At 44.2% G+C, this 27067-nt stretch overlaps 1 protein-coding gene across 4 annotated transcripts in view; it reads right to left on the bottom strand.

The window, feature by feature from the left end:
* Positions 1-27067, bottom strand: part of CTBP1 (C-terminal binding protein 1) — an 857630-nt gene that overhangs the window by 226550 nt on the left and 604013 nt on the right. For all 4 annotated transcript variants that reach the window (XM_086964238.1, XM_086964235.1, XM_086964236.1 and 1 more), the window contains exon 7: positions 7878-8005. In XM_086964238.1, coding sequence (XP_086820364.1) covers positions 7878-8005 — 128 coding nt within the window. The remainder of the gene's footprint in view (positions 1-7877; positions 8006-27067) is intronic.

The following is a 27067-nucleotide window of genomic DNA, read 5'->3' as shown; positions in this document are numbered from 1 at the left end:
CCCTGCCGTGCTCGCCAATTATGGGCCAATTTCACTACTTCCGGCTATGGCTAAAGTTGGTGAAAAAATGGCATTCCGGCAGCTGAACGAGTTTGTTGAATCGTCAGGGGCTCTCCACCCGGCACAATCGGGGTTCCGCGCTGCCCACAGCACGGAGTCTGCATTAGTGGAGATCTCTAAAGCGGTCAGAGAGTGTCTGGACAGTGGCGGCAGAGCGGCACTAATTTTATTGGACCTCTCTGCCGCGTTCGACACTGTGCCTCACCAGTGCCTTCTCACGCGGCTTGCTGACATTGGTGTTACGGGCTTAGCTTTGGACTGGCTGCGGTCCTTTCTTTCGTCCAGATCCCAGCAGGTCTGGCTTCCTTCCTTTTCATCTACGGCCAAGCCTCTTGCGACGGGGGTCCCTCAGGGCTCTACATTGAGCCCTCTGCTTTTTAATGTCTATCTGACCCCCTTGATTGAGATGGCCGAACAGTTGGAGGCCAAAATTATCGCCTACGCTGATGACACGCAGCTGCTTTTTACGTGGCCTAGTAATGTTCTTGACACAGCTCTGATTCAGTCTTGTCTCTCCTCAGTTTTCAATTGGTTAGCCGCGGCACAATTGAAATGCAATGAGGATAAGACAGAAATTTTGTTGTATGGCCACTTTCCCCCTAGTTTTAGAGATTTACTCTGGCCAGCTGGCTTTGCGAAGCCCTGCTCAGTAAATGTTCCTGCTAAGAACTTAGGAGTCTGGTTCGGAGAAGACCTCCGGTTTGAGGCGCACATTAAGAAACTGACAGGGTGTTGCTTTGGGACCCTTAAAGCGCTACGGAAGTTTTTTCCTTATCTTCCTTCCACAGCAAGAGAGTCAGTAGTGAGGGCATTAATTCTCTCGCGTCTTGATTACGCCAGTGCCTTGCTGAGAGGGCTCTCCGGTCTATCTGGTGAGGCGTCTCCAAGTAATTCAAAATGCTACCGCCAGACTTCTATGCAATATCTCTAGCCGTGTGAGTGTAAGCAACCACTTGCAAAGATTGCACTGGCTGCCAGTGCCACAACGGATTGTTTTTAAAATTCTTACACTGGCGCATAAAGCTATAAACGGCCATGGTCCTGCCTACTTGATGAAACGATTCAGCCGTTACTCTCCCAACAGACCTTTGCTTTGCCGCCCAACATCTGCTGCAGGTCCCACGTTTTCAGCGCTCTCGGCTGGGAGGGCAGTCGGTTGCGGTTAAGGCCGCTTCTGCCTGGAATGACCTTCCATTATTTTTGCGAGCTACCATGAACTTTGGTCCATTTAAAAAAGCCTTGAAAACCCATTTGTTCAAGCTGGCTTTTTAGTTTTCTGTATAGCCTATTCCTCTTTTTCTGTTTTCTTTTTTCCTTTCGCGCCAGGATACTCCGGCAGTAAGTGAGCGCGTAATAAAACAGCATAATAATAATATTGTCTCTGCTAACTGTGGAGTAGTGTCCCTGGGTTTCTCTTGCACAGAGTGCCGATGTATGGCATTATAAACTTTATTTTATTTAGCGCAGGGCAGCAGTATCGTGTCCGCCATCTTGGTGCAGTACATGAAGCATTTGCATGAGGTCGAAGTTATTAGCTCGTACACTTGAGCGCAACTATCCCGATTTTCCAGGCATATGTACTTGATGCTGTGAGAGCTTGGTAGTGACTTGGGTGTTGCGTGCTAATGTCTACCTTCGAGGTTCAGCCGGGGAGTTGCAGCCGATGTTCTCCGTTGGGCGCCGCCATTTTGGATCGCGCATTTTGCGCCCGCATCTGTGGGAGCTGGCAGTGAATTTTGGATCTTTGCTGTCCAAATAACGTTTTCGTTTCAATCCCCCTGCATGGCCCAGGTGTTCCGAAAGCGTCTGCCGTCCGTGTATGCTAATTTCGCATTCGTTAGCCGCAGTTATCTAACGCGGAACAGACCTGGTCGGCGGAGCTGTCGCATCAGGCACCCATTCCTCTGTGCGCCCTTTAGCGCCCCCCCTTCATTGCTAATAACTTTACCACTATTAATAGGCAATTAGTGTATGGGAGATCTTGTCTGTGCTCTGCAGGCCCAAAAGTGCCATTTTCCATGAAGTGGAAGTTTTCAATATCTCTCTAGGTAAGCACACAAAAACACATACTTATCTAGGCACCGCAACAGTACATACTACGAATCAGCAGGGATGTTGATGTCTAATATTTCGTAGTTTCCATATGTTCACTGAATTTTGGGTTTGTGGAAACATTTACTGCAAACTGTGCAGTATAAACTGCAGGTCAAGGAGCTTTCGCACAACCTCTCTGTGCTGAAGAAAGAAAGGACGGAAATCCAGTTATGGTTATAATTGCAGGCATTAATATCCATCTCATTACCAAGATTAGATTTCCACATTGACTACCACCACTTATTTCAGGCGTATATCTAAGGCCATTAAATTCACTCATCTTATCCTTTGGCACAGTCTACAACTGTCCCAATGACAGTAACCATTCTGATTCATTGGGCTACAGGTGGATCATTGAAAGATTCTTTCATTACTTGTCCTGTCAAGCCTAGTGGCTGCTCAAATTTAATATGTCTAAAATATTTGGTGTTAGAACTGTATATCACACATTCAATAGTTAAGCTGTGGGCCAAGGATCGCAGCTACTGATATTAAATCTAATGGCCCTATTCTGAGTGCTGCGGTAAGTGGAAGCGAAATGTAAATGTTGAATTTCATAAATGATCTGTGTTTCACAAATTTGCAGAACCTAAAGTTATTAATATAGGTCCATCTCAACTCAGATGCAAAATCCTCAAAATTCTTTCAAAAAGATACAGTATTGGAGTGATTACAAGGAGTCCCTCTCAAACCAGTACCAACTAAAGCCTTCATAGATCTCAGTACCTCAAATAGTTACTACAGGTCCCTCTGGAGTTAGGTGCAAAAGCCAGGAAATTATTTCACAAAGCTGCAGAACCTCGTGTCTTTGAGGCTTCCCTCTTGAGCCAGATGCAAGTGCTTCAAATAACCTTCACACAGCTGTCTGTGGCTTCAACATGTACATTTGCATACACACTTTTGCTATTTTCTGATTCTTTTCCATATAATAAAGCATATGCCAACGTTATGAGTCGCCAATATTGCAGGTTTCAATATTCCTTTTTATTTTTTACTTTTATTGATGTGACGACACCCTTCTATACATCTGTACTACCAGTCACTGGTAAATACAAGTGCCATTAATACTGGACCTGGAGGGGCTATGTTTCTTAGGTTTATGTATACACGTTCACAGGAAAAATGCAGTCTCTCAAGGTGATACATGGGATGGCTGAAGAGGACAGGCTTGTTGTGATAGGAGGGAGCATAACTTAAATGAAAGTTAAGCGGCCCAATGAATAAAGAGTAAAAACAACAGTTGATGGACAGAATGCAGAACAATGTGATACATTCACCCCAGTACAGAGATCTGGGCCTAAATCCATCGTTTTTTTGCTCACCACATATGGCCATGTCTGAACTGGGGTGGTGTGGTTAGCAAAATAACGATGGATTAAACCCAGATCTGTGACAGGGGGTGAATGTTTTGCCATTGTGCAACATTCCGTCCATCAATTGTTGTTTTTGCATTTGTCACCCCGAGTGGGACGGGTATGCTCAGACGTGAGTCCCGTGCTCTCCATGCCACTGGAATCAAGCTATCCTAGCTGATGAAGGCTGATAGCCAGAAACTGGTCCTAGGATGCTTGATTCCGGTCCAGGGAAGAGATGGCTTGGCAGTTCGGGCTGGATTGTTCCCATGAGGCACAGAGTCAAGACTGATTTGCATATGGCCACGTCTGAACTGGGGCGGTGTTGTTAGCAACATAACGATGGATTAAACCCAAATCTGTGAGTGGGGGTGAATGCTTTGCCATTGTGCAAACTAAAAACTCCATATGTGCATGCATTTTTATTAGCATTTATTTTTAAAGACACCTCAAAGCTCTCTTTAGGCCAGGCCTAAGAAACAGCGTGAAAACTATATTGTTTTATTGCCATCCTTTAGTCAATATTGCAATACACCTACTGATTTGATGTGGGCTTAAAGGATCCAAGAACAGTCTAGTAGTTTTATGAGAACATTGCTGTGGCCTCCTCTTCATTCCTCACATGTCAGTACATTGCCGGCACCTGATAACTCCGCAGACTGCATCAGGCATGTTTCAAGAAATCAACTGGAGTAGGACACGACGGGTGTATACATTACACCCTACAGAAGCTCTCCCCGGTGAGGGAACTGGGGCTGCGAGCTGCGTGTATTGCTGCAAACGTGGTGAACCCTTGACACAGCGTGATTTTATCAATTACCAGCACTTGAGCGTTTTTAAAACTGAATCGTTTTTTAATTGTTGTACTTCTACCTGGGGGGCTTGTATAGATTTAAGGGGAAATATTTTTGAGGCACACTGACACTCTTGTCACATTTCTATCGCCCACACTGGGCACTGCCGCTTTTGCCGAATCTCGGCGACGGTGGGCGCCATCTTGAGTGAGGCGGGGAGAGCGCTCTAGTCGCGCCGTCCTCCCGCCCCCTTTTCTTCCTATATTATGTGTAGGCCGGCCAGACGGCGCAGCGGGCTGTCGCAGCGGGCGCGCCGGACGCGCGCCGACCAGACCGCGCCGGGCTCAGGGCATGCTGCCCTGTTGCCGCACACCATCAGGTACGATAGCAAAGACTTACTCTCCTTACGTCCTCTTCTTGATTCCCATTGTACTGATTGCCCCCCTATTGATCCCCTTATCAGCCCCCTTTTATGTCCCAGTTGCAAGTGGACACCCCCTGCGACAACTTATGACGTTATTAACTTGCCTTCCCCCTCAAAGAATCGTCTCACCTACTTCAAGGGAGGTCTTGTTAATGCCAGGTCCCTAGCCTGTCACTGCCAAGACGTACATGACCTAATACTAAGCCATGAGCTGGATGCTCTGTTCATTACCGAAACCTGGCTCAATGATTCCTCCAACCCCGATCTGGCTACCGCCCTCCCTCCTGATTTCACTATCTTCAGGCGGGACAGACCTTCTGGTCGTGGTGGCGGGGTCGCACTCATCATTAAGAAAACTTTCCCCTGCCACACTTTTGATCTAGGCCACCTTAAAGATAGTGAAGGCCTAGGTTTTTCAATCAAAATTAACGCCTCCTCTTCCTTCTCGGGGGGACTTTTATACCGTCCTCCTGGAAATGCCACTCCTTTCCTTAACTCTCTGGATGAGGTCCTTGGAGCGCTTATGCTACAGTACCCCAACTTCACACTAATAGGTGACATGAACTTACATTTGGAATCGCTTACTGACCCCCACACCATTTCCTTCCTACACTCCTTAAACATCTTTGGTCTTTCCCAACGTATCACTGCTGCTACTCACTGTGCTGGACACACTCTTGATGGCATCTGCTCTAATCTCACAACCCTCTCCACGTCCCTCCATTACCGCAAATCTGGACTGATCATTGTTTTATCCCGTTTGATATTGTGATACCTCCTCCTACTCTACCCAGCAATAGGCGCTCCCCGGCCTCCTTCACAGTTAACTGGAAGAAGGTGACCGAACGCATTAAGCTGGATTCAAAACCGCTACCTCTATCCCCAAAAGTAACTGGAGATGTTGAAATTGACTCTCGCAATTTCCATACCTGGATGAACCAAATTGTCTCGGACAATACCGAATCTAAAAACCATCATGTAAAAGGTCCTAAGAGAAAACCTAATGCTCCCTGGTTCACTCAGACTTTATCCGATAGTCATCTTCTCTGTCGGAGATTAGAAAGACAATGGAGACAAACGTATGACAAGGCCTCTAGAGCACGTTATGTCCAACAGAGGAAATTATACCTCGCCGACATAAAAACGGCAAAAAAGGAATATTTCACTAAGGTCCTAACTGAAGCCCATCAAAATCAAAAAACTATCTTTACAATAGTCAAGTCTTTCACCCATCCGAAAGCCCTCACGACTGAAATACCTCCTTCAGAGAGCTTATGCAACCAAATCGCAGACTTCTTTGTTGATAAAATCGTCAACATCCAGAAAGATTTTCCTCCTCCTCTGACTAACTCCCTAGAGGTAACAGATAACTATCCCCCTCTCTCCAGCTTTAAACCTGTCTCCCTGCAACAAACTAGCAAGGCAATTCTGGCATGTAAATCAGGAGCCCCCACTGACTCCTGTCCTCCTATCATTCTACACCACTTGATTGAGGCAGTCAACCCTTACATAAATGTTATTATTAATGAATCATTCGAATCCGGACTAGTACCGGACGACTGGAAGAAGGCCATTGTAAAACCCTTGATGAAGAAGCAGAATAAATCGCCAACGGACCTCACCAACATGCGCCCCATTTCTTTACTTCCTGTCCTTAGCAAAATCACGGAGCAGTTAGTACATGAGGAGCTTAAAACATTTGCAGAGGCCCATAACATCCTGCACCCTCAACAGTCGGGTTTTCGCTCCGGTCACTCCACCGAAACAGCTTTGATCGAACTTGCAGATTCCATCAAGTTCCTGCAGGATGAGGGTAGGCAAGCAGTCCTCATCCTGCTTGACCTTACAGCAGCGTTCGACACTATCTCGCATGTCATCCTGATTAACAGAATGCGAGAGATCGGCGTGACAGACACAGCCTTGGCATGGATTTCATCTTTCCTATCTAATAGGTCCCAGACTGTGTCCCTCGGTCCCTATCTATCCAGCGAAAAATCCATCACATCTGGAGTGCCTCAGGGGTCTATATTAAGTCCTCTTTTTTTTAACATCTACATGGCACCCCTCCTCGCTGTGATAGAATCACATGGGATTCTTGTCACGTCATATGCCGACGACACTCAATTGGTCGTCACTATCGACAAACAGTGAACGGACGCGGACCTACGGTTCAAAAACTGCCTCTCTGATGTATTCAAATGGCTAAATACAAACCACTTAAGATGCAATAGTGCCAAGACAGAAATTATTCCACTGGGTAAAAATCTGTCTTTTTGTCCGAAAGACTGGTGGCCCTTAGGATCGGAGGCCCCTCCCAGTGCAGTATTATCAGCTCGGAACCTAGGCGTGCAATTCGATTCATCCCTTTCTTTCGATGACCACGTTAGGATTACTGCCGGTCGCTGTTTTGGACTCATTAAATCCCTGAAGAAATTCTTTGATTTCCTCCCCATTGCAGCCAGAAAATCAGTCGCGGTAGCCCTAATTCTCTCCCGACTTGATTACTGCAATGGATTAATGGCTGGAGAGAAAAAGTCCACCCTCAGAAAGCTGCAGAGCATACAACATGCAGCTGCCAGACTGGTTTTACAACTCCCCAGAAGGTCATCAGCTTCAGCAGCACTAAAATCTCTGCACTGGTTACCTTTGCACAAAAGAATCCTCTTTAAACTGCTCCTCACAGTTTTCAAATCTATGCAAAACACAGGGCCCCACTACTTTACAAATCGCTTTACGCGTTACAATCCCCCGCGTTGCTTGAGATCCTCTGGGACAAATCTTGTCACGATCCCTAGATTCAAATACAAGACTAAAGGTGGGAAATCTTTTACTGTCCTGGCAGCCAAGGCCTGGAACAACCTTCCAGCCAACCTCAGACTTATTGAAAATGAGAACAGTTTCAGAAAACTCCTTAAGACATGGGTCTACCAACAACCAGACACCTCTGTATTGGCTGCCATCTAGCTTCAATCACTCACCACATCCCACTCTTCAGTTATCCTCTGCAGCTTGCTCAGCGCCATGATGCTCCCTTGGGAGCGAACGTTTGCGCTTTATAAATACACATAAATAAAAAAAATAAAAAAATACATTGATAGTTCAGGAGAGTTAAACAAAGCACTATCGCGTGTAACACTGCATGCACAGTAATACCTGTGATTGCTCGTCGGATCTCCCGTGCTGCCTCCTCCCGCATTTCAATGGAGGCCTGCTCACTGTACCAAGCTGCGTGAGGTGTGCAGATCAGGTTCGGCGCATCTTTCAGTGGCCCCTGGCTGAAGCTAGCAGACATTGGAAATATGAGAAAAGACAACGAAGAGATAAACGATTAACCCTTACAAAACGTAAGCGAAAGAATGGGGTTTAAGGTTTAACAATGCAAAAAACAATTGCAACCTCATGAGGTGATCAGTCAATCAGCTTTCAGCAGCCTTATCTAGTCCTCAGTTTGTCAAATGTGCAGACAATTGTTTCAACAAGCATCAACTCCACCCAGCAGGATAATGTATATTGCTTACAGGCAGTTAGGAGTGGGTGGCCTTCAGTACAGACTATGATTTAACATCATCGAGATGGTGACAGCAAACGTTCACATTCTTCAACAGTGGACATGACTCTACACATTCCTTTCAGCCATCAGTACTATCTTTGCATGCAATGCTTGTTCTTTCATTAATATCAGCCATCAGTACCATCTTTGCATTCAATGCTTGCTCTCTTTCATTCATTTCAGCCATCAGTACTATCTTTGCATGCAATGCTTGTTCTTTCATTAATATCAGCCATCAGTACTATTGTTGCATGCAATGCTTGCTCTCTTTCATTCATTTCAGCCATCAGTACTCTGCATGCAATGCTTGCTCCCACATTCATTTCAGCCATCAGTACTCTCTTTGCATACAATGCTTGCTGTCTTTCATTCATTTCAGCCATCAGTACTCTATGCATGCAATGCTTGCTCGCTAATTCATTTCTGCCATCAGTACATCTTTGCATGCAATGCTTGCTCTCTTTCATTCCAGCCATCAGTACTATATTTGCATGCAATGCTTGCTCGCTCATTCATTTCAGCCATCAGTATTATCGTTGCATGCAATGCTTGCTCTCTTTCATTCATTTCAGCTATCAGTACATCTTTGCATGCAATGCTTGCTCTCTTTCATTCCAGCCATCAGTACTATATTTGCATGCAATGCTTGCTTGCTCATTCATTTCAGCCATCAGTACTATCGTTGCATGGAATGCTTGCTCTCTTTCATTCATTTCAGCCATCAGTACTATCTTTGCATGCAATGCTTGTTCTTTCATTAATTTCAGCCATCAATACCATCTTTGGATTCAATGCTTGCTCCCTCATTCATTTCAGCCATCAGTACTCTCTATGCATGCAATGCTTGCTCGCTAATTCATTTCAGCCATCAGTACATCTTTGCATGCAATGCTTGCTCTCTTTCATTCCTGCCATCAGTACTATATTTGCATGCAATGCTTGCTCGCTCATATATTTCAGCCATCAGTACTATTGTTGCATGCAATGCTTGCTCTCTTTCATTCATTTCAGCCATCAGTACTCTCTTTGCATGCAATGCTTGCTCGCTTATTCATTTCAGCCATCAGTACATCTTTGTATGCAATGCTTTCTCCCGCATTCATTCCAGCCATCAGTACATCTTTGCATGCAATGCTTGCTCTCTTTCATTCCTGCCATCAGTACTACATTTGCATGCAATGCTTGCTCGCTCATTCATTTCAGCCATCAGTACTATTGTTGCATGCAATGCTTGCTCTCTTTCATTCATTTCAGCCATCAGTACTCTCTTTGCATGCAATGCTTGCTTGCTTATTCATTTCAGCCATCAGTACATCTTTGTATGCAATACTTGCTCTCTCATTCATTTCAACCATCAGTACTCTCTTTGTAAGCAATGCTTGCTCTCTTTTCTGCATAACCTATAGCAGATGAGTACTCTTAACCCCTTTGCTGTGGGGGTTATTTCCCCGCTGTGCTGAGGGGGAGGGGGGCGCACACAGCGCCCAATGCTCATGAAGAGCTGAGCTTGTCATGAGCTACAGTGCTCCTGTGCTCATGACGAACTCAGCTCGTCACAGGTGCATTGGCTCCGTGGAACGTTCAGCACAGTGGGGGAATTCTCCCCGCACCTGAGTGTTGCACGGGCCATGACGAGCTGAGCTCGTCATGAGCACAGGAGCGCCGTGGCTCATGACGAGCTCAGCTCGTCATGAGCGTCGAAGAGGTTAATTTCTATTTTCATGTGGAGCGGGCGTTGGATCTAATTAAAATGAGTAACACCCTTTCTGTAGCAAGACTCCAAAGAGTTGTCCCTTCGTGAATCTCAAACAGAGGTTTGACACGCAGTCTTTAAACACTTAGGGACTGATTTGGAGTTTAGCGGACTGGTTGCTGCAGCACAAACATGACCAATATCACTCCTGCCTTGTTCCAAATGCATTATATCATAGGGCGCTTTTAATAAGGCAGGCAGGATATCCGTCATGTTTGTGATGGACAAACCCATTCATCTATCTCTAAATCTGGCCTTAAATCACCTACATTTAATCTGCCGCAGCCAACTCCTCCAAATAGAAAAAGAGCTAAACAACAATATGCAGGAGTTCCAGACCCAAGAGCATTTCATAATTCTAACCAGGGTCAACCCCAATGATACAAACGAGCGACATCGTTCTAAAGAAGCGCAGAAGCTATTGTTTATTTATATTCTGCTACATAAACCATTTGCAGTACAAAGTGTGAAATGTGGAAGTGCTGCCCATCATTAAAACTCTTCAATGCAAGGAAACGCTGGAGAGAATCTGGATGGGTGTGGCAGTTTTCTTACCTCGGATAAATATTGCCAAGGAGAAACAGAGGCAAACAATGGCAATTGGGAAATTGGTGAAGTTTGAGGTGGCTATGGAATCCTCAGGGAGACCACCACATGATCTACCTCCGCAGTCAATGTGATCTTTCAACCTTGAGGTCCAGACTGATTCAAGCCTTCCAAGAAAGTGGTCCTGATGCACTACAGTCAAGGAATAAGATTCGGCTGGAAGATAACTTTCTCCCACCTGATGTTGCAGATGGGACTATACAAATAATTGAAGAATCAGTAACTGTGCGTACTACTTTAAGAACTTCTGGAGACGTCCATGTCACATATCACTCCTAATTATAGCCCTGCATAGACACTTGGAACTGAAACTAAAAGATACCTAACGTCATCACTTCCAGACTAACTACCCGATTTGCAGCAGTCTTATGAAGTTTACAAAAAAAGCATAAGCACTAACCAATCTTCAATTATGGCTCAATTATGGCTCAAAGGTACCTCTGGAGATGAGCTTTTATGTGATACACTTTGATGCAGAACAATGTGATCATATCTAGGGGCCATATTCATAACTTGAGGAAAACAAAATTCAGTTGCCCCAGTAGGACCACTATTGTGTTTCGGATTTTCATGAGCATCACAAAATGTCTCCGGAATACTCCAGGAAATCAAGCAAAACCGAAATTCCTATATTTTTTGCAAATTTGCCTTTGATCATTTACATTTTTTATTTCTTCAAAGAAAAATATCATTCTGTGTGCAGGTACATTTCTGCTACACCACATTAAACACGTTAGCATCCCCACAAGGCGAATGCCCCACATACCGGCATGGGAAAAACAATCTTTTTTTAAAGCAATGTGAAATTTCAGGGTGAAAAGATTTCTGGAAGAGGTAGGCGAATACCGACAAACAAGAATATAACAATAGATAATACCAAGAACACAAGAGGGAGCTAGAGGGAGCTCGCAATCTTCTCGAGGACGCCAGAACGCCATCTTTCTCAGTTGCGGGGACGGCTGCAGTCACCCGCGGCTCCGTGAGAGAACCGTGAAAAGGGTCAAGACTAAGTAATTTTCTCCGGACAAAGCCGTACAGAGCCGGATTGTGTGCGAGGGTGTGGGCGCGGTGCCCGAAGGGCCAAAAGTGCCTTAGTGCCCGAGAGCCAGCCACCGTCTCTGCTACGCCTTTTCGCTTGCTACTCTGCTCCTCGCCCTGAGGCCCCCTGAGGCTGACCGGAATTGTGACCATCCTCACTGCCTGGCTAGGTCTCTACCAGTCATTGAGCCAGTCATTGAGCCTACCACACAGTGAGGTGCGAAGCAGGGGGTGGGGGTCTGGGAAGCTGAGTGCGGGAGCTGTTGTTGGAGCTGTTGCTGGAACCGATAGAGTTGTTTGGTAACTGCCCCGGCCGCAGGAAACTGCTGAGGAAACCTCTGAGGGGGCACTGCGGGGGTCAGAGCGCTCGGACTGCTCGGATCGCTCTGATTACCTTGTATGACACTAAGAGCCCTAACGCCTTCACACGATCTGCAGGCTGCGAGCGCTGGAGTGCTGGAGCTCGCAGCAAGGCGCCACAGAAAAGCTGTTGGAAGCCAGGAACTACGGAGGGCGGTACTGTGAAAATCAAGGTGCAGGTACAGCTGTGAGCCACTGAGAGCTACTGGGAGACGGGAACCTCGGGGGGCGCAGCAGTGAGAGCCCGGCATACGCCTGAGTTCTCTGGCTTCTGATACTTGAACTCATGAGCGCTTGAAGCCTGAAGCGCTTGAAGCGCTTGAAGTCTGCTTGAAGTTTGCAACCCGGGTTGGGTTGGGTCGAGTTGAGTGATTCCCGCGATTAAAGTTCCTACCTGTGAGTACCAGAGGGAGCACTCATCTTTCCTGCGCTTTCTGCTTTGTTATTGGGCTGATATTTCGCCGCAACCTCCCCGCCGCCGCCGCAGTCCGTTCCATCCCCAGCGGCTGCTGAGTGTGTGGGAGGGCACTTGCCACCGGGACTGCAAGGACTACAGGTCCCAGCCTGCAGTGCGGCCGGAAGCCGCCACCTGAGGAATCGTGCCAGGAGGCGTTGTAAATTGGACTCCACCGCCGCGTCGCGGGAGCGCCCGGGCAAAGGGGAGGCCGGGCAGGGCCACCCCACTGACGTGTACTCCACGGCGAGGATTGTGTGTAAAATATCCCCCAGACCTTTGCGGTTATTATAACCACTACTGTCCCAGTTGCCAGACGGGGTTCGGCGTGTGGCTCAGACTAGGTCACTGTTGAATAGCCCAGGCCTTGGCCACAGTGGTACGTGATTCACTGCACTGAATTTGTGGAGTTTGTGTCTTAACATTTATTTATACACACTGTCAGTCCCCCCCTACTTCGTGTCATTCATAGTGGGGTGGTAAACAATCTTAGGTCGTGTTAAATTGCAACTATAATGGTAATGTCTGTAAGGCGACTACGCTCACAGTCAAAAGCAAAAACCGCAGATTCTTTAGTATCCACCAGTCAGTCTGTCACGAGCAGTCTGAGTCCCCTAAAACCTCAAAAAACTATCAGACGCCGTAGACCCGGCGCTCATCTGTCTTTATTGAAATCCTACCCATCGGTAAAGTCAATGTTTACCAGTAAGGGAAGGAGCTTTAAGTGTGGAATGGGGCAAAAAAGTGGTGATGAAGAGTTGGAGGGGAACGTAATGGAGGGGTCAATGGACTCTGAATTGATAACAGAGAATAGATTGGATGGATACGCGTCAAGTCGGGAGGGACTTTACCCTGTTGTGACTATACTAAAGGTGAATGGGGGAGATTGTAAAGTAGTACCCCCTCCATTAGATAGCAGGATAGATGTACAGCAAGCAGTGAACGAGGAAAATAAATCTGATATGGAGGTGGAAGTGGAAGTGGTCCATCAGAGGCCAGAGGTAATAGAATATGTTAAGAGGAATGGAAGCAAAACTAAGGAAATTGTGCCAAACTCTCCCCTAGCAGACCTAATCACTCTTATTGAAAATGTAGAAGATAAAGTAAACGTCTCACACAGGAGCTTGATGGACTGTTCATTAACAGAAGAAAATGCTGTTTCTCGAAAAGTAGAACAACAGAAAGAACAGAATTTGCTAAATGGGCAGGCTAAAGCCGAGGACATTACTCTCCCGGACCTAGCCTTCGCACTAGAAAAGAATGCTGAACGAGTAACGCTTCTAGCAAAACTGCACTTGCAGGGAGGGGATTCAGAATGTCATTCGATTAAACTACTATCGTCCTCCCATATAGGAACACAAACACATATGCCTATCATGTATAGTAGCACCCCTACAGATTTGTCTATGATTCCGGACTTACATGATCTATCAGGCGTGGAACTTTCAATGACACCTAACAATGTGGTGGGGATTCCTTTGTACCCCTCGCCGATAAATGAGATTGTAGGGGCAGATGGGTTAATGAGCACATTCTCTAAATTAGAAAAAATCCTATCCGCAATTCTGTCCCTGATGGAGAAAAGTACTTTAAACTCCGACCATATTCTGAAAGTCCTCACGCCAATCTTAGGAGGGGTCTTGGATCTTAAAAATCATAGACCGGTTTGTGTCAACTGTGCTACTTCTACATCTAGTAAAGCATGTCAAACGCTTAACGTATCTCTTAATGCTGATAAAGTCTCAGGGGTAGGGGGGCCAAAAGAACTGCAGGCAGATTTTGTAAACTTACCGTCTGTAGGAAAATTAAATTCAAGTCTGTCTAAGGCTAGCTTTAATGCTCCTGTAAAAGCCCTCTCCCTGAGGGAAGAGTTATCGGAAAATGCTTCCCCTAAACTAGATGCTGTGCGAGTTTTCCCAATTTTTAATATGAGTAAGCCAAATAAAACCATATTACAACAGGTAGATGAAGCAAAAAACATCTTAGAGAGCTCAGCTGTAGGAGAAGACTCACTAGACACAATCTTAAATATGAGTAAGCAGAAGAAAACTATACCACAACAACTAGATGAAGCAAATGATATTGCAGAGAGTCCAGCGGAAGGGGAAGATTTACTAGTAAGAAAAGGGTCCATTAAAAATGGTTGTAGGAGGAGGAAAAAAATGATGAAATACCGCAGGTTCCCAAAACGCAAACATAGAAAGTTGCGTTTTGAACCTGTAAGTGAAAAGGAAAATTCTTACATAGCCCCTGTTGACAAAAAGAACAAAACACCCTTGGGTCATCTGAAATTAAACATGAGTTCTAACCACGAGCAAGCTCTTGGTTCTCAGATGGACAGCATATCTGGTAGGCAGAATGTCTTTCTGGACAATGTTGGGGGGGTCGAAGGTAGTATAGGAGGTGGTAGTAACTTGCATAGTAGTACTGGAAATAAAGTGGCCACGGAAAATAGCTCTGAAATTTGCCCGAGAGTAGAATTAATTGGCGCTGCACTTGACTTGGCTGTGCAAACTCCGCTGACAATGAATCTTGATATAAGTAAAGATGGGGGAGTTAGCCGGAGAATGATTCTAACTACTAATAAAAATAAAGGGGGGAATTTACATGATGACTCCCATAGAAGTGTGCAGGTTGCTAATCAGGCTAAGATTCCAGTGACATGCGCTGGGCATGCGAATAGGGCTATTATTTTTATTCCTCTCTTTGATGCTGAGTTAATAACTCTAAATAGAAGTGCTCTCCTAAAAATCATTTCATAAATAGATGATCTAAAGCTAATCTCTAGTAAAGATATTGAATTAGTCTATTTAGATTGGAGGTATAAGCCATATGTAACTAAAGCTACTTTTACATCAGGGGTAGTTGCTTCACTTATCTTAGCTAATGCGGATAGCTTTAGGAAAAGAGGAATTGATGTCCTTATTAGTTCAGGTTCATCTGATGCCTCGTTTAAAAACATCAAGGTACCTAGCCATCGGCAAGGGAGTGAATCTTTGGAACATCAGGGAGAGAGTACATGCATACAATATGAGGACATAGAAATAACAGTAGGAAGGACATCAGGTGTAAGATCAATTAAGTTTTTGGCACCGGAGGTCCAAGAGGTCCATAATACAGACAGAGAAGATGATGCAACAAAATGGAGTTGGATTGCAAGCGCTCTGAATGGGGCAAAAACAACTTCTATAAAAACAATAGCGCGGGGGTAGCTTGCCGTGTACAATTGTCTCATGGAATATGGCAGGGCTAGGAAAAGAAAACCAGAAGCTTAAATCATTGGCCTCCCTAGACCCAAAGATAATTTGCCTCCAGGAGACGTGGGCTAGGGATGAGTTCCAGTTGGAGAATTACTATGTGCACTGTGCTGCGGCAAAGAAATCTATGAGGGGATGTGCAAGGGGCGGATTAGCCATTCTGCTGAGTTGTGATTTAGCATGGGATGCAGTGATAGATATACACCCCTCAAAATGTTGTATGTGTGCTAAGTTGAAGATGGAAATGAATCATAAGGGTTACAGTGGGTCTCTGTTCTTGGTAAATGTGTATATTCCTCCGGGGAAGGCGTCCACCCCATTGATTGACTCCATTTGTTCTTACGTGCATATTAATGGTCGGTGACTTTAACGCTAAAATAAGTAATAGTTCTATTTTGGCGTTTTCTAATGAGGATTTGGAGGAGGTTTGGTGTATACCAGACTCTGTATTCCCACCCAATTTAAAAGCCGATAAACGGGGCCTCTCACTTTTGCAAAATCTCAGGGAGCTTGACCTCGTTTTATTAAATGGTAGATTCGCAGAAGATCTACCAGCAGCACTTACTTTCCATGGGGCTTTTGGCCACTCCCTACTTGATTACATGGCTGTGTCTTTTCAATTGTTTGGGGCATGCTCACAATTTAAAGTGGTTCCAACGAAGTTGAGTGACCATGACATTTTGGCGGTAAATCTAGCTATATGTATCGAGAAGCCTGAACTCTGGAATCAAGAGGAATGATAATATATCCTATTCTCGAAATAATGGTCGCACTTTTTGGTCATACAAGAACCTTCCGAATTTTCAGTGGGTTTTTAAAAATATTGTACCTGGTCTTGCTCGGGAGAACTTGATTGTGGGATATGAAAAAGTTATGATTGCAATAAAAGCGCTGGGTAAAAAGCAGGATAGCGGAAGAGGCACCCCCTTAGCAACTCTGCCGAGTGACATTAAAATATTAAATAGAAAGATAAATGAGCTGATTAGAGCCCAATTTAAAGACCCTATAGCACTAAGACAAAAAGAGATATATAGATTAAAACAGGTCCGGAAAAGGAAAGCAGCAGCAGATCGTAGGGCTGCTGAAGATGAAAAATGGGTTAAACTCCGGGAAGTGGCGCTTTCAGGGGACAGCAGGAAATATTGGGCGTTAATAGCCAATTATTGCGATAGTGTAGAAAAATCCCAACCCATGTTAATTCCAGAAGTAGAATGGTCTACTTATATATCTCTATTGTATGCCACAAATACAGGGTCTGAAGATGATGACGGGTTTAGTAAAATCTCTCAACTGGTAGGTGATGTCGAAGCCCCATCAACGAAGGAAATTGAAGGATATATTAAGGAGGCAAGATATTCTGGGGTAATGGGGCCAGATGGTGTCCCCGTGGCCATCATAAAGAATGATTGTGGCGATTGGGCAAAATTATTACAACCACTGTTTGCCCATTGTTACAATCTCGGGGTCATCCCTTACTCTTGGAAGGGAAGCATTATAGTTCCGCTATATAAAAAGGGCCCAAAAAACTCTCCGGCAAGTTTCAGGCAAATTTCAATTCTAGATGCAACTGGAAAACTATTTGCAAAAAGCATCTTGGTACACCTACAAGAGTGAGTTTTTGGAAATAACTTAATTCCTCTTGAACAATCAGGATTCCGGAAGAACAGTGGTACGCTGGACAATATATCTGTCCTGCAGACCCTGATCGATAAATATCCTGTGGGTCGGAGGTCCCCATTGTATACTGCATTTATTGATTTCTCCACAGCGTTCGATAGGGTGGACCGAGGGACGCTGTGGAGGAAATTGCTTGCTATGGGAATACCCGGGAACTTGTTAAGAGTAATAATAGCACTCCACTCATCAACATGGACTCAAGTCTTGTTAGGAGGGACTCAGGGCCTTTCAAAGAAAATTCCCACTAATAATGGCCTGAAGCAAGGGTGCCTATTAGCCCCATTGCTTTTTTCAATTTATATAAATGATCTACCAAGCCGGTTAGGGGAATGTAAGGGGGATCCTCCACAAGTGGGTGATCTGAAAATAAGCTGTCTGCTATATGCGGACGATGCAATATTAATGGATCTAACCCCAATTGGACTCCAGAGGCGATTAACGGAATTGGTCAGGTATACTAAGGATTATTTTTTAAAGATAAACATTTCGAAGAGCAAAGTGATGATTTTTAGTCATAGTGGCTGTAAGGTTAGACCAAACTTGAAATGGTTATTAGGAGATGAAAGAATGGAAATAGTAAAATTTTATCAGTACTTAGGAATTTTTTTTACAAATAGGTGCTCTGCTAAGAGACATTTGGACCATTGCAAACGTAAAGCCATCTCGCAAGCATCTGGTATTAATCGCCATTACTTGCAAGGTTGAAAAAGACATTTTTCTCACACTATTGCAGTATATAAAATAAAGATTCCTCAGACTCTAAACTATGCAATTGAAACAATAGATGAAGGTGAGTGGGCAATGTTTGAGAAGGTGGAAGGAAAAATCTGGCGCCAAATAAGTAATCTAAATTATTCCGCGCCCATTGCAGCTCTTAGACTTGAATTTGGCCTTCTCTCTACATATGTGCTTTCGATGGCAGCGTGTTTGCGGTGGTGTAAGGCTCTGCTGAATGGGCAGGAAAATCTATTAAGGGCTGCTTTGTATAAGGAAATTTTTGTTAATCTGCTAAAGAAAAGTGTAATTTTTAGAAATTATTTAAAATCTTTAAGTATTTTTGATCTTTATTTTGAAGAAGTACTCCGTTTAGATAAATCAGCTCTAAAGCTTATTATTAAAAAATCTATATATATGATCTCAAGTAGAAGAGATCAGCAATCATGTAATGCGAATGGAAGGCTAGATTGCATTATGGGGAGCTTTATTGACAAAAAACCTCAGCCATATCTACTTTGGAACCTGTATCATGGAGCACGCCGAGTGCTCTTATTATTGAGATTGAACATGCTTCCTTTGAGGATTGTGACAGGTGCTTGGTAGGGTATCCCCAAAAATGAAAGACACTGTAATCTATGCAATGGCTATCTATCTATGAGAAGATAATGGCCTCAAAGACGGCTGAGGGAATGAATAATAACAACAGATCCCAGTCGAGTGTACAATCAGGACCACCTACCCAATGTCTCTCTAGCTTTCCTCCTATCTCTTTGGAGGAGGTAATCTCATTGGTTGCACAGATCAAGAGTGGCAGTCCCTATGATAGCATTCCTGCCCGTATCTTGCCTAAGCTGGTAGAAGTTCTTGGACCAGAAATCCAGAACTGGATTAATCTTTCCCTCTGTACAGGACAGGTCCCTATGGACTGGAAGAGGGCGTTAGTAAGGTCACTGAGGAAAAATACTGCCATTCCCTGGACGGAGTTGGCGAATCTAAGGCCCATTTCTCTTCTCCCCTTTTTGGGGAAAATTATAGAGAAATATGTAAATCGCCACTTATCCAGCTACATTGAGATAGCAGGCGGTCTGGATCCATCCCAGTCGGGCTTTAGACCAAGACAGAGCACTGAGACCACCTTGCTGTCAGTCGCAGACGATCTACACATGTTCCAGGATAAAGGTCATTCTGTTATCCTGGTTCTGCTGGATCTGTCTGCGGCGTTTGACACCGTGTCATATGACATCATGACCACCAGGCTAGTTAACATCGGCCTGGAAGGCAAGGCGCTGTCATGGCTGAGGAGTTTCCTGACAGGTCGCACCCAAAGGGTCACCCTGTAGGATTACCGGTCAGAGGAGTTGGAGATCTCTAAGGGGGTGCCACAGGGCTCTTGTCTGAGCCCTACTCTTTTGAATATCTATGTGGCCCCCCTAGCTAACATCATGAGATCATATGGATTTATTCCTGTGTCATATGCAGATGACACCCAACTCCTCTTTCCTTTTGAAACCCTTACGGTGGAGGTCAGGAACTCCTTTGCTCAGGGGATGAAGGCGGTGGCACACTGGATGGCATCTAACCTCCTGCAGTGTAATGTTGCTAAAACGGAGGTGATGCTGTTCGGTGAGGCCAAACTTCTGTGGACCCCAGACTGGTGGCCTCAAGATCTTGGCCCGGCTCCAGAGCCCAAGCAGATAGTGAAAAACCTCGGCGTCCGACTTGATCAGGAGCTTTCCTTAAAACATCATAGCAATCAAGTGGTGGGCTCCTGCTTCCATATCATCGGGATGCTACGAAAGGTATTTCCTTTACTACCAGACTCCACTCGGAGAACCTTGGTGCAGGCCCTAGTATTGAGTCGCTTGGACTACTGCAATGGATTGCTGCTGTCAACAAATGAAGCGGTAATCTCTAGACTCCAGGTGGTCCAGAATACTGCTGCCCGTCTGGTTTTGAACCAGCCCTCTCGCACCCCCTCTAAACCCCTTCTGGAGAAGTTACATTGGCTATCCATCAAACAGAGGGTGAAGTTTAAGATCTGCTGTACAATGTATAAGTGTCTACAGGGGAATGGCCCAGCATATTTGATTAATAAATTCTCCTGGTATACACCGACACGCTCCTTGAGATCTAGTGAGCAGGCATTGTTACAGGTTCCAAAATTTAGAAAAGTAAGACAAGGGGGAAGATCTCTTACGGTTGCTGGTCCAACCTTGTGGAACAGCCTCCCACTGTTTTTGAGACAGTGCAAGGACCACCTTCCTTTTAGGAAGCAATTAAAGACATTCCTTTTTCAAAATTGATCTAGGCTTATGGTTAGGGTCCGCTAGTTGCTTTTTTTGGCTGCCAAAGGCGCAGAGATACTCCTTTGGGAGGTGATCCTAGCGCGATACAAACACGCAAAATAAATAAAAATAAATGGCGGTGTACAAGATCTTAATCATGTCCTGATAGTGTGTCCAGCACTCCATCTAATTCGCCGTAAATATTTAAGGCCTGGTTTTTTACAGCATAACATTGCAACGGCAGAACAGGCCCGCAATTTTCTTATGTTTCCCCCATCCGAACTGATGTGTTTTAAAATTTTCTGCTTTTTTAAAGAATTTTTAAATGTTTATTAAAAGGAAAATGAATGGGTTTGGGTGAATTGTAGATATTTTAATATTGTGTGTAATCATTTTTTGTATCAGTATTTTATTGAAGCACTATTGGCACTTTGACAGACCGTTAAAAATAATAATACCATTCAACCCTTACTGCTTCAGATCATATTTGTAGGAATGTTAATTAACTATGTATGTTGCATTACAATGTACTAGTAAAGCATTTGCACTTTAATTAATGCATTAGCACTTTAGTTAGTACTGTTGAAAATAATTGCTGCTATTTTCGATTTTCTTCTTGACAAGATCATCTCCTAACAAAAAAAAAACAAAAAAAAAAAACTTTAACACCCTTTGTCTCTCGAAATGTTTGTCTTTGCTGATAACCGATGATTTTTAGACTAAAAGCCGATTGATATGATACTTTTGCCCTGCAATGTGACGTATTAGATTACTTACCCTCGCAGTTGAAATTTTGTGAAAATGAGGTATTAATTTTTGTATTTTAACAACTGATGTTTTTAGTAAACCAGATTTACGAGGCTAACTATATTGTATCGATAGGTGTAATTGTGAAATTGTTTTTTATCTCTTTGATTTGTATGAAAAAGCTGTTTTTATTCTGTATTTTATGTGGAATTCCACAGAATTCTAAATCATAATAAAATTAATTGAAATTGAAAATTGAAGAACACAACCCATAAAAGAGATTCCAGGTCTAAAGACAACCTTCAACTAACATACTTGTTCCCCATTTTATAATCTATTCACATGTGACAACTCTAAGCCCTATGACTGCAGGTTTACTGTAAGCAACTGCAACACAATTGACACATCATTACATAATTAAAATGATATATAACAAACATATATGCTTTGCGTTTATGCTATCTCAGTCTTTACATCATTGTGGTGCCTTTTACGCATTACTACAGCTCTTCTGTCTAAACACTCACCTACCCTCTTATTGTTACACACTCCCAGTACTATGCCATATTCAGTACACCTGCTACCCGATTTGATCTCCATCAGACATTTCTTTAACCATTGATCCTTTGCCCCATCTTGACCCACTGTCTAAAGTGCCGTATCCCATATGTTGTACTGACTATCTACATGACTCCTGCAGCCATAATGACCTCTCTTCAACCTCACACAAGGCAAGGATTATGCACACTCACCACACTGTCAATGCTGCCCTCAACATAACCAACCACTTTCCTCTCATTATTGTTCTTCTAACACTGTTCATCGCTCTCATTCATCAAGGATTAAACTCAGTTGTGCTAAATCTTCTCATCAAGAAAAACTGTGAATTCTTCAACTGATCAAGATAAATATGGGATTAATATCTCACAGTCACAGTGTCAACAGCTTATTACCTGCAAATTCCTTCCAATAAATTCACTCAATAAAACTACATGAATGCCCTCGTCTGTGATCCTCTTTTTCAGTCAACATTCCAGGAATTGACATTGCATTTTTGGGTCTCGGCTAGAAATGCGCGAAGCGCGCTCTCGCCAGAGAACCATAGTCGTCGGCTCAGCCGACAAGACCCGACAAGGAGTGGAGACAAGAGCTGGCCACGCGCGCAGCATGGTCTATGCAAAGGCGGATTCAGACGCGCGCCTTGGGATTGGGTCGCGCGCGTGAGCTTGTAACGTAGGCAGCTCACGGGCGCGACCCAATCCCAAGGCGCGCGTAAGAATGTCGGGCAGGCATGGAGCTCACAGGCGCAGGGGTTCACGGGGAGGACAGAGGGCCTTCAGATATAGCTGCTCTGACGTCAGCACAGCTCTCCAAGCAGGTCGCCCAGGAATAACTCGCCTAGTAAAAGGCCAGGGATCAGATGAACAGACTAGTAAATAATTGTATCCTTTTACTTATGAGCTCATTTATTTTGTGATAACCGATTTATCAATCTGCACTGCATACATATTTTTATCAACTAGGTGTACTGCTTTTTATTCTCTTTATCTGCCAGTGATATCATTCAAAATCAGGAAGTGGCTTGCAGTGGCTGTGTAAATGAAGGCTTGCAGACTGTCCTTGTTTCTTTGTCAGGAGCCCGAATTTAAAGGCAAAACAAATTCCACAGCAGCTTAATTGCTTTCCTCCTAATCTTTGCAAAAGAGTAAACGCAAAACCTCCGAGTTAATATCTGTACAGCTGCTATTATGTGCTCTAGTTTTAACAACTAGAGAGAACTTTAAACGGGCACGGGGCTGACGCAGTTATTCATACAGCTCTGATGATGCACCTCGGGCACGGGGCTGACGCAGTTATTCACACAGCTCTGATGATGCACCTCGGGCACGTGGCTGTCGCAGTTATTCACACAGCTCTGATGATGCACCCCAGGCACGAGGCTGACGCAGTTATTCACACAGCTCTGATGATGCACCTCGGGCACGGGGCTGACGCAGTTATTCACACAGCTCTGATAATGCACCTCAGGCAGGTGCTCACAGCTGTTATTCTTCACACAACTCTGACGATGCACCTCAGGCACTGGACTGACGCAGTTATTATTCACACAGCTCTGATGATGCACCTCAGGCACGGGCTCACAGCTGTTATTATTCACACAGCTCTGATGATGCACCTCAGGCACGGGCTCACAGCTGTTATTATTTACACAGCTCAGATGATGCACCTCAGGCTCGGGCACACAGCTGTTATTATTCACATAGATCTGTTGCGCCCTCTAATACTCTTTACTAATAACTCTCTCCTACTCACTATTGACTTCTCACTCTACTACTTACTGTGTGTGTGGGTGCTAATGCAATAGGTCTTGCATATGCACATGATGAAGCTATTGGCAATGTAAATGACAATGCCATTTATTTATGATTTAAAAAAAAAAATGAACAATGCCAATAGCTCTACCTTTACCATTGCATTGTAAATGCTTGTTCCTTTGTCCTTTCGCCCTCATCTTCAAAAGCTTGCTATTTCATGCAAGCACATTTGTATTTCACTGGCCTTATACATTCTGACATATTTCACTTTAGCCACAACACATATTCCAGAAAGTCTATTACCTTTCTGGCTGACACTTCTATCACAAACTCACTCTCTTTTTGTCCACGTATCATCATCAGGAAGAAGCAAAATATAATTCCTTCTCCCCTAAAGCCTGCAATCTGGGAGAGTGGGGAATGTATTCTGCACACTTGAAAGAAACCTATATATTCGTTTGTCATCTGCTCCAGACCTCTTAAGTCGCTAATATAGACTCCTTTGATGTCACATAGGTCATGCTTCTTGAGGACATTCCTAGGATCTTCACCTTCAGCCTTCTCTATGTCGTTCTTCACTTCATCCTCATGTATGGCACCACAGCAATGTGACTCTGACAGAAACCCACCAATGACAAGTTTCTCTATGCACCACTCACTACTGAAAATTGGTGCGGGAAACAAATCAGTTCACCATCTTGATTTTGTATTCCTGTAGCCCTGCTAGCCACTGCACAATCCTAACATTTGTCTGACCTGATCCAGCTGTGATGAAGAAATGTACTAACGTTTTGTAATCCATCCTGATTTTACATGTTGCATCGCTAGATTTGTCCCAAACTGCACTTCAGTCTCAACGTAAAGGATATTATGAGCTTCTGAAGCACTGTGTCTGGCTTAACACATTTTCGGTAGAGCACAGACATCTGTGAGTATCCAGTCATTCACGCCAAATGGCTGCTTCAATTTAAAGGAACAGTAGCTTCAAAGTTTGCGATGAATCATTCTGCTTAGAACTCCGGGTCCCACAGTGCTCCTCACTAAGCCCCACTCTATGTATTGTCTATGTTCGGCCATTGGCAGACATCACTACGGGGCATGGATTCTCAATGGTATCGTACACTGATGATACACAAATTATCATCTCCCTAACATCAGATACAGTAGCATTCTCCACCCAACTCAATGCCTAGGAGGAGTCACCGACTGAATGTTCAGCAGCATTCTGAAACTAAATGTAGAAAAAAAGGAGGTCCTAGTAGACAGTAACAATATCACTCTATGGACTGAATTACGGTGGACTGACTGCTTAGGCGATCTGCTCGCTCCCAAAACCGAAATCAAAGTCTTCACTGTTGGATTAACAGTCAACGTACTATGGAGGTCCAAGGAAGTACATTAGCAGCCCAATGTTTTGGCTCAAAGACTTAAAGAAAGGTTCCAAGTTGACTCCCTCCTGGCACTCGGAGAACTATAGTCCAAAAACCTGTGCTGCTCCGTCTTGATTACGGCAACTCAGTTTATCTGGGAAGCCCTTTGTATGTGTTCGAGAGGCTGCAAGTCGCTCAGAATGCCGCAGCACACTCTACTAAAGGTTCCAAAGCATCACTCAGTTTCATCATTTCTGGCAGCTCTTCAGGAGTTCCCAATACTCAAGAAGATTACATTTAAGTCTCTCTGTCGGGCCCACTGGGCCATGTACGAGGATTATGTTACTTGCCCAGTAAGCTTCTGTTCTTGGCATGTATTGCTGTAGATTCAGTGCTTTGCATACTCATGCCATCTAATGTTGGGTCCGGATGATTGCAAGCTGTTTTTCTTCAAAGAAGTCTTTCGAGTCACGATATAAGGTGATTCCTCCTTTTGGTGATAGTGTGCATGGGCATCGGTTCCATTGTTATATTGTTTTCTCACAAGGGGGTGAGAATGGAGTGAGGGAGTGTAGTAAAGAGATGTCCATGCATATGTAATGTAAATAAAGAGAACAGCAACAACTACACGTGTCCGGGGAGGGCGCATGTGAATCTACTGCTCTAAATGCCAAGAACAGATGCTTCCTGGGAAAGTAACATAATCTGTTCGAGGCATGTGTGCTGTAGATACACATGCATTACATAGACTATATAGCAGGGTTCTCCCAAAGCTGTGTCTGACCGTATCTGACCAGTAGATGTTACGGTTGTCTGGAAAAGTGTCTTTAGCACTGTTTGTCCTACGTTGGCGTGCTAACACATCCACACAATAGTGTTTAGTAAATGTGTGTGGTGTGGACCATGTTGCTGCTTTACAGATATTGGAATGTTACCTAAAAAGGCCATTGGTGCTCCTATTTTGTGAGTGGAATGCACTCTAGGGGGTATGGATAACGTTCTTTAGCTTTAACAAAGCAGGCTTGAATGCATTTAACAATCCATCTGGAAATTTAGAGATAGGATTCCCTGTGTTAGGTGGAGCTAATGCAACAAAAAGTTGCTTTCTTTTATGAAAACGTTTTGTCCTATCAATATAATGCAATAAAGCTCTTCTGACATCAAGTATGTGAAGAGATCTTTCTGCTACAGAATCCGGTTGAGGGAGGAGCATAGATAACTCAACGGGTTGGTCAACGTGAAAAGCAGAAATTACTTTAGGGAGAAATTTAGGATTGGTGCGAAGAACTACCCTATCTTTATGAAGCTGAAAGAAGGGTTCTTCTAAAGTTAATGCCTTTAGCTCACCCACTCTCCTTAATGAAGTGATTGCAATGAGGAAGGCAACCTTCTATGAAAGGAACTTCAAAGGACATTTGTGTAAAGGCTCAAAGGGTGGACCCATGAGTCTTTTAAGTACAATGTTAAGATTCCGCACTGATGCCCAAGGTATTCTGGGTGGAATTACTCTTTTTAAGCCTTCTATAAAGGCTTTAATAACAGGAACTTTAAACAAGGATAAATGCTGTCTGTTTTGCAAATATGCAGCGACTGCTGCAAGGTGCAATCTAATAAATGTATAAGCTAGATGAGATTGTTGTAGATGCAGAAGGTAACAAATAATGCTTTGAACGGAAGCATCTTAAGGATACATTTTGTTGTTATCACAATAAATAACGAAACGTTTCCATTTTGCTGCATAACAAGCTCTAGTGGTAGCTCTTTTTTGCTTCTTTTAAGATATCTGGTGGCAGATTTAGATATATTCCAACTCCATGATTTTAGATGCGAAAACGCGAAACTACGCTCCTTTGGGTTTGGGTGCCTGATTTCTTTATGGCTCTGTGGGAGAAGGCTGGAGTTGATATGCAGCTTTCGATGTGGAACCACTGATAGTTCTAACAGTGTGGTGAACCATGGATGACAAGCCCATGTGGGGGCTACTAGAATCAGTGTGAATGTTGTTTGCCTGAGCTTCCAATCCAGAAACGGAAGGAGTGGGCGAGGCGGAAACGCGTAGGCAAATATACCTGACCAATTCATCCATAGGGCATTGCCTTTGGAGAGAGGGTGTGGGAATCTGGAGGCGAAGTTTGGGCATTTTACGTTGTTCACGGTGGCGAACAGATCTATTTGTGGGAATCCAAATTGTCGAAAATATGGAAGGAGAACTTG

The sequence above is a fragment of the Lissotriton vulgaris genome, chromosome 3_2, assembly GCF_964263255.1.
Source record: "Lissotriton vulgaris chromosome 3_2, aLisVul1.2, whole genome shotgun sequence".
NCBI classification, from domain to species: Eukaryota; Metazoa; Chordata; class Amphibia; order Caudata; family Salamandridae; genus Lissotriton; species Lissotriton vulgaris.
Note: the sequence above shows the minus strand (reverse complement) of the source record. Positions and strands in the feature narration are given on the sequence as shown.